We start from the raw sequence: 15,707 nt of genomic DNA, 5'->3' as shown, positions 1-15,707 counted from the left end.
CCCCACACCATCTACCTTTCTCCACCTTTAGAAGTCTTAGGTCTGCTTTATATGTAACTCACAGGGGGCTTGGTTGTTCTTAGAGCAGTGTAGTACAACTATGCAGTCTTCCTGGAAGTATTTTTTTCTACCTTACTTTTACTGACACCTCGCAACCAAAACAAAGACAAAACCTCACTGGAATTTCTCTGTCATGCAACTTTTAGCATAACTCATCAACATTTGTAAATGATCAAGTTCCTTTCCTAGTAGAGTGTCTTATGCAAGGACCCCCTCTGGGTAAATCTGTTATCACAGTGAACTGAACCTGGCAAAGGATACTAAATCTTGATAGTCTGAGGAGGACAGGAGCAGTAGAAAATAGATTGCTTTGCACCCAGAACAGTCATACTAAAAACATCACTTAGACAGCTGTTGGATCTTGCTTTATGATGCCCACACTCTGACTGTTGACTGATAATACCTTTTAAGATGAATTATCCGTTAATACCTTTTTGGATTTATTTCCCAGAGATACTTCCCAAATTCCTATTTTGTTCTTCTTACAACTAAATCAAGAACAAATCTTTGAATATTAGTAATCAAGGAGGAGTTTCCTTTGAACTGGAATCGTTTTAACTGGTTCCCAGAGATTTCCTGTGCAGCTTCAAAAGGAATTGAGGGGCACTTTGATTAAGACTTTACCCCGTGTCGTAATGGAGGTAGGTGGGATCTCAGAATATGCATCAGCAAGAAAGATAGTCTTCTAAAAAGAGCAACACAACTTTGCCATGGGATTCAAACTGAGAGAATGATTTTTCTCGATCATAGATGAGAGTACACTGTTATTCTAGGTCTGGGAGCCATAGCAGGGAAACCTCTGGGGTTCCAAAGACTTGACTGTTGTGACATGGTTTGCTGTCCATCCGGATATTAAATGTGCATGGGCAAAACGTTGTCTGATACAACCATATTCTTTTATTTCTGTATTATTTCCTTTAAGAGTTTGGAGAAACATGTGGGGAAGGGGGAGAGCTAATAGAGACAGATGGCAAATGCAATTATCACTTGAATAACAGCTTTGTCCTTCAAAAAATGACAACAGCAGTGGACTCTCAGGGGCAGGTGAATTTTGAAAAAGGATTAGGAAAGGATTACCTAGGAGAAAAAGAACAGGTGTATCCAGGGTGCTCCAGTGGTTTTTTTTTTTTTTTTTTTTGAAGGGGTATGGGGGTATGGGGGTTGGAGGATCAGCTTTTGAACGATATCCTCAAAGTAACTCCTTCACATTTCACTTCCATTTGCTCTCGTGGACTTTGGTAGTGGCCTATACTGGTGAGATTGGGGAATCACTGTGGAAAAAAAAAAGTGAAAGAATAAACATGGTAGTTTCCTTCCACTCTTTGAAGAGAAAACATAACTTTAAAAGGGAAGTTTTTTTTTCCTCCAAAAAACAAACAGACAAAAACAGAAGTACCTGGAGAAAGAGCAGGAAACTCATAGTTCTCAAAGCTCTTTACCCTGCATGAACTCTGATGCTTGATTTCAGAATTCTGAGACTAGGAAGAAAAGGAATCTTAATTCTCTAAGGAGAATGTCTTCAGAGTTCAGGTCAGAATTTTTACAAGTGAGATAGATATTCATAGAGTATTATGAATAGAAATGACCAAATGACTCTGACCTATAGCCACCTTCAGATGAAGAAACTTAACTTTAGGAAGTACAATGGCCTAAGATCAGGAGGAGCTAGTGACAAAAGTCACAACTAGAATTCAAGGAGTCAGATCCTTTTTGTACAATCTAAACCCTTCCCTTGATGCTATGAATAATCTTACGTTACACGGTTTGATTGACGGCTCAAACCAGAAAGGTGAGAACAAGAGGGTCTGCTCCCATGTTCTCTCCAGCAGAGGAGCTCTCCGGGGGAATCTAGGTTGTATAATACTACAGCCTCCTCCTACAGATCAATATCCCCTCAGCTGCCAAGTCTGGGGAATGAAGATCTGCAGGGGCATCTGGAAAAATATAGCAATTAGGAAATAACAATCACAGCTACTTACTGAATGCTTCATCCATGCTGGGCACTGTGTTAAGCACTTTACAGGAATGATCTCACAATCACATTTCGAGGTATGCATAATTGGCATTTCTGTTTTGCAGATGAAGAACTGAGATTCAAAGAGGTCAAGTGATTTTCTGGAGCTTATATACCTCCATAAGTGACAGAAAACTTGACTCCATCTCTATCTTCTAAAATCAGAGACACAAAGAAAATGAAATTTGACACCTGCTAGCTCAGCTGCTACTGGGTAGAGGTGTAGGTAGAGTGGTGTCTCTGCAGGGTACTCAGCTCCCTGGAGAGATTACACTGGGCACCACATAATGGCCCTGGGGGCAACATGTTGTCTGCAGGCTTTGCAGACTTTTGACTCTGCCTGGCTTGGTTGCTGGGTTGTGGCCCAGAAGAGTTCCCTGAGGGCAGAAAAGGTTTGTCACATGTCTCTATAACCTTCTTACTCAGGGGTCACCCACCTGAGCAAAACCCATTTCCTTTCCTCTACCCTCCAAGTTGTCACATTCACTCCATCAGTGATTCTTAAATAGAACTACATATGAGAAACACCTAGGAAGCCTTTTAATAGTACTGGAGCCCAGGGTTGGAAAGGGGCTGAGTGGGTAAGAGCAGAGCACTTGTATGTGTGAAGTTCCATGTGATGTATAATAGCCTGGGGCTCTGTGCCCTTTCTCTCTCACATCTTTTTTAAAATCTTGATTTTTTTTTTTTTTTGCTGTTGTTGTTGTTATTGTTATCACTGGGGCTCCACTATTCCAGGCCATCTTTTTCAGTTTGAAAGACAGACAGAAAGATAGGAGAAAGGGGAAGATAACACAGCACCAAAGCTTCCCCCAGTATAGTGAGGGCCAATCTCAAACCTGGGTCACTTGCATCACAAGGCAGGAATACTATTCAGGTGAGCTATCTTGCCAGTCCTAAGAGGGGAAAAAAATGAAGCACTGGTGTCTGAACCCCATTTTTTAGAGTGCCTAATTTAGTAGTTCTGTGTTAAGTTCCTATATTACAACAGCTAGACAGACTGACTACAGAACACTCACTTAATTTCCTGGTTAGTAATAAATAACGTTTAGCTTAAGTATAGCCCAAATATTGCATGTGTCGTAATTATAAAAGAACACTACTCCTTGTTTATCTAAAATGCAAATTTTAACTGGGCATACTGCATTTTCTTTTTTTAAAATATGTTTATTTGGATAGAGACTGAGAGAAATCGAGAGGGAAGGGAGAGATGGAGGGAGAAGGAAACCTGCAGCACTGCTTCACGGCTCAAGAATTATCCCCCTGCATGTGGGAACTGGGATCCTGAACCTGGGTCCTTACACATGGTAACATGTGTGTCCAACCAGTTGCACCACCATGTGGTCCCAGGCATCCTGCATTTGCATTTAATCCAGCTCCCTGAACTTGAGCCCCTCAGTCCTGTGTGACTAACAGTCCCCCAAAATGCACTTACATACTGCTCTCGGCTTCACAGACTCTGACCGGGCAGCAAGTCTGTGTGTTGTCTTAGGGCCCTCTGGGGCACAGTGCCCATCCTTGGGGGGCAATTGTGGGACTAGTGATATAAAGATACTTGAAAGGTGGGTAGGCACCAATGGTGATCTGCTGCCCTGAAGTTGCCTCCCTGAGTGCTCCTGTGCAGAGTGCCTAGAAATTAAACAGCGTGAGCTGCACAGTTACACCAAGCAGAGCTTTGTCAGACACTGCAGGAGACACTGTGGAAGCTCCAGAAGATTTCATTCTCTGTGGAAGGGACATCCAAATTTCCTTGGTTGGAAACACTTTTATTTTACACTCCCCATGAGAATCGGCAACAGCATTCTTGTTACACACAAATGCCCCATTGGCAAGATGGCCTGAACTTGTGCATGCCCTCTATTTGACTGGACTGAAACCAGTGAAAGCAAGTGGGTTCCATAAGAAATGTGCTGCTGCCCCCTGAATCTCTATTCAGGACCAGAGGCCTCCATAACTCTTTCATTTGTGAGTTGGCCAGCTGGGTGGGGTCAGGTACTTATTTTCCTCAGTCTCCATTTCTTCGTCTATGAAATGGGGATGTTGATAATGGCTCACAGCATAGTTATGAGGGTGAAACAAAATTGCCCTTAGACCATTCCCGGTCCTGGAATATTATCAGCATTCTATACATGCTCTTACATTTGTTTTCCCCCCTTTTGTTGCCCTTGTTGTAGCTTCGTTGTGGTTATTATTATTATTGCCCTTGTTGACGCAATTCGTTGTTGGATAGGACAGAGAGAAGTGGAGAGAGGAGGGGAAGACAGAGAAGGGGAGAGAAAGATAGACACCTGCTTCACCACCTGTGAAGCGACTCCCCTGCAGGTGGGGAGCCGGGGGCTCGAACCGGGATCCTTACGCTGGTCCCTGCGCTTTGCGCCACATGCACTTAACCCACTGCGCCACCGCCCGACCCCCACATGCTCTTACATTTATAATATCTCTAAGACAACGTGGTGTCACATTATAAATATGTGTGTAATGCACACAAAAGCATTCATGTCCAAAGGATAAAGAATTGAAACTAACAATAGGACAGTATTCTTTCCTTAATACCAGTTCAGTCTAAGACTTGATGAGGAGTCAGGAGATAACTCACCTGTAGATCACACACTTTAGCATGCAACAGGATCTGGGTTCGAGCCACCGGCCACCAGATGGAAGCACCTGCATAAGGAAGTTTCACTAGCTGTTATAAGTCTCCTCTCCCTGTCTCTCTCTTTCCCTTCATATCTCCCTGCCTCTCTGTTTCTCACCTTCTACCTAAAAAGAGAGATAAAAAGAATCTGCCAGGACCAGAGGAATTGTATGTGAGTGAAACCCTGGTAGAGGTATTTAATAATAATAATAATAATAATAATAATTAGAAATGCTTATTGAGACAAGTTCTTCAAGACTTTGAAGAGCTAATCAGGAAACTAATCAGAAGTGAAGTCTCAATTTAGCATCTGTGTTTGAGATTTTCTATTCAATTCTACTTGAACAATGATGCAATTAAATATCAAAAGTCTAAGACAGATTCCTGCAACTGTATGCCAACATATTATTCTCATGTGCCTGCCTGTCTGGGATGAGTGTTTTCAGGGGGTAGTTACATGGAAATAGCCTCTGATTACGTTTCTGACTTTTCCAGGTAGGTTATAATTTCAGTTGTTTTGACCTGACTCTTTGGCAAGCCACATAGATCTGACATCTCCAGAACTCTGAATTAGAATGACACTTGAAGTTTTCCCCCCCCAATTTAACTATGTTGATACACAATGTAGTATGATGTCTCATCACTGTGGAAGTGTGCAAAGGGTCAACTGCATGCACTCAAAAATTGATTTCCAATGTAAGCAAGAGGAAGAGGGAAAAATGAGGGCAGAGCCTTCTTCACTCTTCTGTGACCATTTCTGTGATGAGTAAGAGGATTTAACAGTCTTTCTTTCTGTATGAGTCCCTCTTATTCTAACTCCAACTTGGAATTTACATTTAATTTTCTGAAAGACATAGAGGTATAGGGTCTCTATCTTTATAACATGTGCATGCCTGATGAAGATCTGTTTGTGCATGTGTATACCAGGTCAAAAACAATCCCATTAGGGTGCGAGGGGAGTTGACTCTTTGTTTACTACTGTGTCTTTATAACTAGAACAACCTGGCACATGGAAGATTACGTTTTCTTATGGATGGATCAATGTGTATGCTGAAAACATGCTGTTGCACCTGATACCACACGTTTGTGCTCACCCACCTTTTCACTCAGAAGAACTAAATTTTGTCTTAGGAAAGAAGAAGGCAACTTGTAGACCTCAGACAGGAGTGATGGAAAAAGAAGAAAGAAAGTAGATTTCAGAGAGAAGAAGAAGAAATGAAGTGGGCAGGTCACAAGGCAGTAACTAGAACAGTCTAGAAACAGTACCACTCAGAGCTGCTTTTTCCCCTGTAGATTTTCTATACACCTCCATCCATACCACCAATGCAGGGGCTGTGTCCTAGACTGTTGAGTCTAGTGATTCAAACACTAGCATCCTGGGCCCTCAGACCTCTTTGAAAACAGGAAGGGGTCTTCTACAAAACTCTTCCCCCAAAAAAGAGCCAGTAGAAAGCAATTCTTGTGGGTCGGGCGGTAGTGCAGCAGGTTGAGCTCACATGGCGCGAAGCACAAGGACCAGCATAAGGATCCCGGTTCGAGTCCCCAGCTCCCCACCTGCAGGGGGTCACTTCACAAGCGGTGAGGCAGGTCTGCAGGTGTCTGTTTTCCTCTCCCCCTTCTCTGTCTTCCATTCCTCTCTCCATTTCTCTCTGTCCTATCCAACAACAATGACATGAATAACCACAACAATGTTAAACAACAAGGGCAACAAAAGGGAAAATAAATTAAAAAAAAAAGTTTTGTCCAAAATTACATGACAGTGCAACAGACAAACTAGGCTCAAACTCTGAGCATTTAACACTTGCTTTTTTTTTTAAATTTTTAAAAAATATTTATTTTATTTATTTATTCCCTTTTGTTGCCCTTGTTGTTTTATTGTTGTAGTTATTATTGTTGTTGTCGTTGGATAGGACAGAGAGAAATGGAGAGAGGAGGGGAAGACAGAGAGGAGGAGAGAAAGATAGACACCTGCAGACTGGCTTCACCCACCTGTGAAGCGACTCCCCTGCAGGTGGGGAGCCGGGGTTCGAACCCGGATCCTTATGCCAGAACACTTGCTTTTTTTGTCATCATTTTTGTTTTCCCTGAAAACTATCTAGGATTCTCCTAGTTTAATATGATCCTAATATATTTACACTTTACAGTTTCCAAACCTCCTTTTCATAAATCCCTTCAGTAAGACAAATGTCTCCATTTCCTTCTTTATAGATTTAAAAAAGTCCTTCCTATAGATCCTAAAGATGAGGACCTGAGGGGTTAACAGATTTGACCATTTTTAATTCCAAATGCCTCTGGAAAGGCATCTTTGAGCTGGTGTTAGATATAGGTACTTTAATTATCATGAATTTACAATCTTGGCTGAATTATTATTATTTTAATTTTTAAAATAATTTTTAAATATTTATTTATTTATTGGATAGTCACAGCCAGAAATTGAGAGGGAAGGGGGTGATAGAGAGGGAGAGAGACAGAGAGACACCTGCATCACTGCTTCACCACTTGTGAAGCAGTGCTCCTGCAGGTGGGGACTCAAACCTTGCACATCATTAACATGTGAGCTCAACCAGGTGTGCCACTACCTGGCCCCTATTATTATTATTATTATTATTATAAATACAGAGACATTGGACAAAGGAGGTAAAGTTGTTGGTGGGGAGGGACAACTATAAAGTTCTCTACAATGAGCATATTGGGGGGGCATACATTCTGTATGATTCTTACTTTGGTGTTAGGAGACTGCCTTTAATGCCTGGTGATTTCTGAAAAATTCTCCATTGGAAGCATCTTATTTCAGAAGAGACTAAGTCTGTCCCTAGAATGGCAGGCCAGTAAAGCCAGGGGACAGGGCCGCTAAGCCTCTGTACCTTTAGAGAAGGGAACTTCCACCATCTGGCTCAGTACATTTCTGGCTTCTCCAAAGAGAGCATTTCAATATTTAAATTTTAATGTGAATGACTCAGGAATAGTTTTGCAGTGTCAAATGCTTCTTTTTGCCTTGCTGGAGTAAGGAAGCCATGCAGGGTCAGCACCAAACTTATGGCCAGAAGAGAAAGGGTATTCATTTCCTCTACCCTCAAATAGAGGCCTAGGCCTCTATTTGGGTCATGCATGTGCTGTTCGAGGTGCAGGGGCCAGCAATGACAGAGCGAGTGAGGCGTGCTCCCTGCCCTTGATGAGCTCATAGTCTAATGAACCCTGTAAGTACTGGGCGTTGCAGAATAGAAGCTCAGGAGCTGGCTGAGACAAGAAGGACTCTGCCAGTCTCTGGAGTCCAGAAGGGAGGGCAGAGTCCAGAAGGGCAGAGATAATGCCCCAGTAGCAGGTGACACCCAGGGAACTCTAGTGTAGGGTGGAGGCTATTTATCCCTTGCCCATGTCTACACCTGCTGGTGTATGTGTGTATGTGAGGGTGGGCTGTATAGGAGTGGTTGAAGGAGGCCTGGTCAGCTCTTTGCAGGCTGGGCCATAAAGCAGTAGGAGAGTCAGACTCCCACAGTTTGGGCTGCTGCCATTCAGTTCGTGTCTGACAGTTCCTAACCCCCTGCTCCTGGGCTTTCTTTAGAATACTCCTCCATTCTGGCAGATGAAGATTCCAAGAAGGAGCCCTGAGCTTGTCCCTCAGCACAGTGATGGGTGATTCCTTTACAAAAGAAGAAGCTGCCCAGGGTAGGGGGACAGGGGGAAACTTGGCTAGGAGAACTCTGAGGACTAGGACTCAAGTAACAATGCAGGAGACAGGAGATCTCTTGGTGGTATTTACCAAGACTGAGGACAAAGACCACAGGACAAAGGGCAGGAAAGAACCTGATACAATCATGCTGGCAAGGGGCAAGGCAAAGCTAGAAGAGAGAGTGGCAGGCTTAAAAACTCATTGGTGAGGGTGTTGGCTGGTGGCACGCCTGGTTGAGCACATGTATTACAATGCGCAGGGACGCGGGTTCGAGCCTACAGGGGAAAAGCTTTGCGAGTGGTGAAGCAGTGCTGCAGGTATCTCTCTGTTTCTCTCCCTCTCTATCACCCCCTTCCTTCTTGATTTCGGGCTGTCCTTATCCAATAAATAAAAATTTTAAAAAAATTTTTTAAAAAAGAAAGAAATCATTGGTGAGGGGAGAAGAATAAGGAGGATGTACAGGACCAAGGAGCCCAGGAGAAATCAGAAGGTCCAGGACAGGGGACCACCAGAATACAGAATGGGGAGGTCTGGGGGCAACTCTCCTATCCCCTTCTCAGTAATTAAGCAGCCTCTGTGTACCTGAAGACATAATTACAGGCAAAACAACTTCTTTGATGTAAGAGTATAGAACATCTGGGGGGAAATGAGGACAAATAAAAGAGGGAGAGAGTGATCTTACTTTAATATGCAAGCAAGCTTGATGGATAAAAACATTATCAAACAGGCAAATGGGCCACATAAAGAAACAGAAGTTTAGGAAAACAAATCTCCAGCTGAGAGGGTACCCAAGATACCTTGGGCCCTTGGGAGCATTGTGGCTGGCCTTGGTGGGCTCTGCAAATAGCCACTGCTTTTCCTTCAAAGGCTGTATATGTTCTTATCAGGGTGGCTGCATTCTCATCCCCTACCTGTTCTCTGCAGACATTTTCAGCAAGTTTCTAAAGGGGCCGGTTTATTTATGGAGTCTAACCCCCAGGAAAGTGAGGTACAAGAAGCTTGAATGGCTCTTCCTGGGAAGCAAAGCTAATTGGGAATGGAGCTAAGCTTGTAACTCAGCATCCTGGATGCCTGGCCCATGATATAACCCCTGTAACACCACTCTTTTGGTCAGGGCCAACTTTATTAGAGAAATCTGTTAATTGTGATGTGGTGGGGGGAGGAGGGGAGAGAGCAGTAAGAGTCTAACCTTATTTCACACTTGATGGGCTTTCAGCTTTCCTTTGGCACATCCCTCACTCACAGTACACGTTTCAAAAGTGAATATGTACAACTGCACTATATGTGAGACTCTAGGGGCACAATAGCACAGACTCTGTGAAACAAAAAGGCATTTCTCCTGCCTCCACTGTGTCTCTTGTGGTGCCATTGTCTGATTCTAAGAACTCACATAATAACAAAAAACAATGCTGCTATAATGGGGGTGGGGTGGGGGGCTTGATTTGGCACCAGCAGTGGTGTTTTCCATGGGAATGATGGTGGGGGTTGTGGCTGACTGTGGGAATTGTGCAAATCAGCACTTTTTTGTAGATTTTCTTCAAGCCATTGTTTATTTTGGCTTTGGTCAGATCCGTGGCCCAGCTTGAAGATTCCCGCTGGGCTTTCTGAAGCTCACAGAGACCTATGAGAGATGAAACAGGGATGGATAAATAAATAATTACAAAACACCCTCCCACTGCACTCAAGTGTGGGGTATGTGGGGTGTGCCTGTCTCAGTGAGTGTATGTGTACATGTATGTGGCTTACAGCATGGTGTGGGTACACAGTCGGCCCATGCTTTCACAGAAAAGTTCAGAAAATGACTAAGGTTTTCTCTGGGCTGGGCTAGTTTCTTGCCTCACTTTCATCTTTCACTTGGGGCAAAGGAGAACCAGGGCTATTTAATATGTGCCAGTTCTTACAAAATGAATTTGGAAAAAAAAAAAGACCTGTTTGAAAATATACTTTTCTGAAGTTTTTCAATATTTAAAGACTTTTCAACATGAGCAACTCAGTCTGTGGTTCAGGCAGGACTAACAACTCAGATCTGGCTGTGGAAGGCAAATCTTTATCTTGCAGCTTTTAGACTACTAGGAGCTAGGGAAATAACATAATGGTCGTGCAAAAAGACTTCTAGGTTGGGGATGGATTGCATAATGGTTATGCAAGGAGACTCTCATGCCTGAGGCTCCAAAGTCCCAGGTTCAATCCTCTGTACCATTATAAACCAGAGCTGAGCAGTGCTCTATTTAAAAAACAAAACAAAAACAAAAACAAAAAAACTTCCATGCCTGTGGCTCCAGGGTCCTAGGTTCAAAACCCAGCACCATCTAAAGTCAGCACTGATCAGTGCTCTGGTAATAATAATAGTAAAATAAATAAACAAATAAAGCCACTACTGTACCCTAGCCAAAGGTTGCTGTGATCAACCATGCAAAATTTGTCTCAAGACAAAAAAATATAATAATTATTATATAGTATAATAATTATGGCCCCAAATTGAAGACTCTGCCTAACTTTAAAATGCCAGTGGATGGTTGTTCCTTTTCCAAAAGTACACAGAGCTTTCTTGAGGCTCTGTGAAGGTGTGCGTACTCTAAGTGCTATAAGAAATGTGCTTTCTCTCCTTTTTTCAAAAGACTTCCGTTTCCAGGAAAAGTCTTCCTGACAAATGTGTATGAAGCTGCCTCTGAGTTGGTGGCTATGTTGCACAATTCCAGGGGGCAGCATTCACCCTGTGGTCAATGCAAACAGTTCCACTGGAAAGTAACTCCAGGTGGCCTTGCAAGGTGACACTATTTAGATGAACTTGTTGCTTAGATGTTTTCCAAGACATGCAGAAGAGTCTTGTTTCCCCTTTAGATGTAAGCTAAGTAGAGGACCATGGTTCTTGTATGGTTCAGGACTGGAAGAAAAAGGTCTTATTTGGGCAGGGTAGTTCAGTCAGCACATGCTTAGCAGAGGTTTCATGGTTGGGAGAGACCAAGAGGGGAGAGGAGCAGTGCCCAAGTTCATAGTGTACACACAGCAGAGCTGGAACTTGAACCTTCTCTGAGACATTCCCCCATGACCTTCTACAGACTGACTTCTACACTTCCAGGTCCGGAAATCATGATAACTAGCAGCAGTGGATATGCATCAGCTGGGGTAAGGAACTTCAGAGCCAAAAGGTGGAACTCAGCAGGTGTGTTTGTGTGTGTGGTGGTGATGGTGGTAGTAGTGCGGAGAGGTCCTGGCCTTCACTTCTGCCTGTCAAATAGAAGGGATCCAGGTGTGAGGACACCCTAGTGTGATCTTTACACAGCTGGACCAAGGCTGGAGAGAGGAGTGTAGAGAGAGATGCTTACATCTCCTCCCCTTCCTGGAAAAGCACTTTGCATTTGAAGGGAGAAAGAAAGAGTGGGCAAAACTGTCATCTGGACTTGGTGACCTAGGGGTTTCATTTGGCTGTGTAAAGGGCACATGCTTGTGTATGGTGTGTGTATTAGGGGGAGGGAAGGGATATGAGGGTTGTGTATATTGGAGGCAAGGGATTTCAGAATATATGCGATAGTTTTCCTGCACTGGGCTTTCATCTTAAAAATAAATCATACCAACTACCATTATTGAAGACCTATAGATTAATGTGCAGCCACTGTGTTAGACGCTTTGCTAGATATTATTATTTTAAAAATATTTTAATATATTTATTGGATAGAGACAGAGAGAAATTAACAGAGAAAGAAGAGAATGAGAGAGACAGAGAGACACCTGCAGCTCTGCTTCATCACTCCTGAAGCTTCCCCCTACAGGTGGAGACCAGGGGTCCTAGCGCACTGTGATGTGTGCACTTAACCACGTGTGCCTGCGCCTGGCCCCTGGATATTATTTTTAAGTGAGAAAAAAAAAAAAAAGACAGTTTATAGTTTGTTTCGATGCAGGTGCATTCCATCGCATTGTGCCAACCCCCCAACCCCCATTATGGTTAAAACGACAGTGCTGCACGCTGGTAAGATTTAGGGAGAGGCGGGCAGGGGGCGGGCCCCTGCCGCACTAGTCTCCACCTTTATTTTGACCGGTCCGCCGGCGACGGGCTCGCACTAGGACCCAGGCGCCAGAGCGCCTCCGTCTGTCCTGTAGGTTCATTCAATCTCCCATACACACAGACCGACAGCGCGAGCCCGACACACACTCACACACACTCGAACACACAACCGCACGCAGCGAGGCTCGGGAAGCCAGGTCGCCCGCTCGCCCCAGCGCCTCCTCCGCTCCAGCCAGTCGGTTCTCCCCTGGGGCCCGGAGCTCGGCCCGGCCGCGCAGCCCCAGACGAGGACGAGCTCGGCGGACCCCGGTGCCTCCATGGGCAAACGCGGGCGGCCGCGCAAGGAGGCGCGCTGCGAGGGCGCGGGGCTGGCCCCCACCGCGCCCCCGGCCGCGCCCCAGCCCCCGGCCCAGCCCGAGGAGCCCGCGGGGGCCAAGCTCAGGTGCCCCTTCTCGGACATTTTCAACACCAGCGAGAACTCGATGGAGAAGCACATCAACACTTTTCTGCAGAACGTGCAGATTCTGCTCGAGGCCGCCAGCTACCTGGAGCAGATCGAGAAAGAAAACAAAAGTAAGTTTGGGGGTCCCGGTCGCTCCTTGGGGCCCGGCTCTTTCTTCCTCGCCCACTCGGGCGACCCCTGTCGCCTGCTCGGCCCGCGCCCCCCTCCCCGAGCACACACATCGGCTGTAAAGCCGATGACACCGGAGAAAGGACACGCACGCACAAAGCTGCTAAAGATGTAACAAAGACGAGCGGGGGGGAGCTGGGGGCTTTCGGTGCGTCGGTCTGTCCGTCTGGCTGGAGGCAGGCTGGGAGGACCGCCCGGCCGAGGAGCGGGGGGGAGTGTTGTTGTTTGCTGACAACTGAGCCCAGAGCTCATCTCTTCGAGGTCGCCTTTCTTCCTTTTTTTTTTTTTTTTTCTTTTCTTTTTCCCTTTCCTCTGGAGCTTTCTCGGGCAGACAAGTGTTGTTTTTCTGTCGCTCGCTCCCGGGTAGGGTAGAGATTAGAAGCCGAAAGTTGGAAGCCGTAGGCAGAGCCCAGCGGTTCCAAAAGGAAAGCACACAGGCACACAGGACAACAATAACACCCCCCCCCCCCAGCCCCAGCACCCAGTCCTTAGCGGCGTGGGCTCGGCCGCTCGGCGCTGTCTCCCTCTCGTCTACTTCACAGTAGGGCTGGGCTCGGGCCATCGCGTCCACCGACACAGCCTCCCCTCCCCGTGTCCTGGGGTGCCACCGCGCCCCCACCCCAACAGGCCACAAAGCGCTTGCAGCACTACCCCCCAGCCCCCCACCCCCACGGTCCTGCGCCCGGGGAAACTTGGCGAGGGCAAGCAGCTTGAAGGAAACTTTGGGAATCTCTTAGGAAACAATAGTTGGGGAAGAAGGTGTAGGCTGTTGTGTGAGGTTTCTTTATTTTCTCGACCGAGCGCGCAGGGCGAGGAAGGCAAACGCCTTCCTGGTCGATTTCTACGGCCCCCCTCCCCCCACCCACTCAGGTGGCTCGGGATGCGTTGTAGAGACGGGGTGCTGGGAACCCCACCCCGGGGTGTCCTCCTTTTTATATTTATCTTATTTTTGTTCCTGCCAACCGGGTCCCTCCAGCCCTCCCCAGCAGTCGATTCTGTGCCTGAACGAGGTGCACGGTCCTCACAAATAGCCAGAAGGGGGAAGGGGCCAAGGCAGACAGACCGACAGACTGGAGAAAAACGAGCTGTTTAATCTGCCCGAACAAGTAGGAAGATCAATGAGACAAGAGAGAAGGGGGGGGGGGGAGTAGAGAAATGGTCCGATCGCAACGTGTCAGATCTTGCAGTCCACCCCCCCACCCCGAAAACACAAAACAACAACAACAACAACCCACAAAGACAAAAACACCTTCGCAAACCAATAGCCTAGGCCTGTAGGGTTAAAGCAACCGTGTGTCGGCTGCACAATCGAGCAGCCGTTGTAAGGCAAAAAAAAAAAAGCCCCCTAAAAACAAAAACAAAAACAAAGCGCGCGCGCACACACACACAGACACACACACACACACACACATACACGGATTTGTGCTGGTAGATGGTGGTGCGTCTTTTCTCTTTTTTTCTCGGAGGGTCTGGGCTGTGAAAACGACGCATCCCCGGCTGTGCAGTCGGGTCGGTGGGCGATGCTTCCTGGAGGAGTGGTGGTGGAAGGAGTGTGCATTTGTCAGGAGGGTAGTTTCTGAAAAGCCCACGCTTCTGGGGAGCTGGATGAAGACGTGGTTTTGTTTGGTGTGTTTGCTTTTGTTGGCGGGGGGAGGGGCGCGATTTTCTGTAGCGCCCCCCCCCCCCCCGCCAGGGTCCTGAGTTTTCCCGGAGCCTGTCCCGTGGCGCCCGTTCTGGCTGGGGGTGCACCCAGAGAGGGCACCTTGGCAGTGTGTGGCAAACCTGCCCCCCCCGCCCCGCCCCTGCGAGATGGACCTAAGAGGCGTCTGGGGCTTGCTTACACCTTATCCCGACCACCACCACCACCCCTTTTGCACCCGCAAACAATCGGAGACCAAGCCTACCTCCCCAATAGATAGTCTCACCCCCCCCCTTCTCCAGCCTCCACCTCCTTGTTTACCCCGTGCCGGGGCTCCGGCGTGGCCACCAGTCACGTAAGCAGAGGGCCGGGCTGCCCCGAACGGGGCGGGCCAGCGGCCTCCAAGCTGGGTTCCAGAGGCTGGAGCCTCCCGGGGGCTTCCTCCGGGCCCCTCTCCCGAGGTGTCCACCATGCAAGCCCGAGAGGGGCCCAGAAACCTCAGCGCCCCAGTCAGAGTCAACTTCGTGTGTGTAATCAGCCCCTTGGTTGCCCCCCCCCCGCCACCCCGGCCGGCTCCCCCACGGGAGTATTTTTAGCTCTGGTGCCTCTTTCCGCCGCCGCTGTTTGGCTCTGCATGACGTGATGCAAACGGCCCCCAGATTTTCCCCGACAGCGTGGGGCGCTGCGCCGTGGCCGGCTGGGCTGCGGGGACCCGGTGCCAGGCCCTCGCCGCCCCCCCATCCCTGCAGCTCTGTCGCGCAATCTAGGGGGGAACCTCCTGCAAACTACGGGCGACCCTCCTCCGGGCCCTCTATTATCTCCCCAGCAAACAGGAGCGCCCCCACTTTTCCTTCCTTATGCCTGCTTTCCTCATCATATCCCCCTGCCCCCCGCCATCCCCCCAACCGCGGCTGCGTCTGGGTCTCCAGATACTGAAAGCGGCGGGTCCTGCATCTGCCTCCTGTTATTGGGGGCGCTACTCTGCGCTGTTGTTTTCTGTTCGCTGCACACAATGCCCGCGCGTCACGGCGGTCCGCGTGTGCACAGCAATAACG

The 15,707-nt window shown here is 47.3% G+C and overlaps 2 protein-coding genes across 4 annotated transcripts in view; one reads left to right on the top strand and one right to left on the bottom strand.

The window, feature by feature from the left end:
- Positions 1-9,546: 9,546 nt before the first annotated feature.
- Positions 9,547-15,180, bottom strand: LOC132532756 (uncharacterized). The gene is made up of 3 exons (XM_060171352.1): positions 14,974-15,180; positions 14,428-14,614; positions 9,547-10,000 (listed from the first exon to the last, which is right to left on the bottom strand). The coding sequence occupies exons 1-3, from the start codon at positions 15,122-15,124 to the stop codon at positions 9,991-9,993; spliced, it is 348 nt and encodes a 115-aa protein (XP_060027335.1). The 5' UTR covers positions 15,125-15,180; the 3' UTR covers positions 9,547-9,990.
- MXI1 (MAX interactor 1, dimerization protein) overlaps positions 12,387-15,707 on the top strand; it is a 98,286-nt gene continuing 94,965 nt past the window's right edge. The window contains exon 1 of one of the 3 annotated variants that reach the window (XM_060171351.1): positions 12,387-12,955. In XM_060171351.1, the coding sequence (XP_060027334.1) occupies positions 12,700-12,955 (256 nt within the window). In that variant the 5' untranslated portion in view covers positions 12,387-12,699. The remainder of the gene's footprint in view (positions 12,956-15,707) is intronic. The other 2 variants (XM_060171350.1, XM_007530289.3) reach the window with 2 other exon arrangements.

The sequence above is a fragment of the Erinaceus europaeus genome, chromosome 14 (assembly GCF_950295315.1).
Source record: "Erinaceus europaeus chromosome 14, mEriEur2.1, whole genome shotgun sequence".
NCBI classification, from domain to species: Eukaryota; Metazoa; Chordata; class Mammalia; order Eulipotyphla; family Erinaceidae; genus Erinaceus; species Erinaceus europaeus.
The sequence above is the reverse complement of the archived record's forward strand: the minus strand, read 5'-3'. Positions and strand labels throughout refer to the sequence as shown.

What these genes read in the sequence shown, in the direction of transcription:
- LOC132532756 (XM_060171352.1), bottom strand. Translation starts at nt 15,124, where the DNA reads ATGGTGGACACCTCGGGAGAGGGGCCCGGAGGAAGCCCCCGGGAGGCT. An exon ending in CGCCGGAGCCCCGGCACGGG is followed by an intron (nt 14,615 to 14,973) that starts GTAAACAAGGAG and finishes GTCTTCATCCAG; the next exon opens with CTCCCCAGAAGCGTGGGCTT.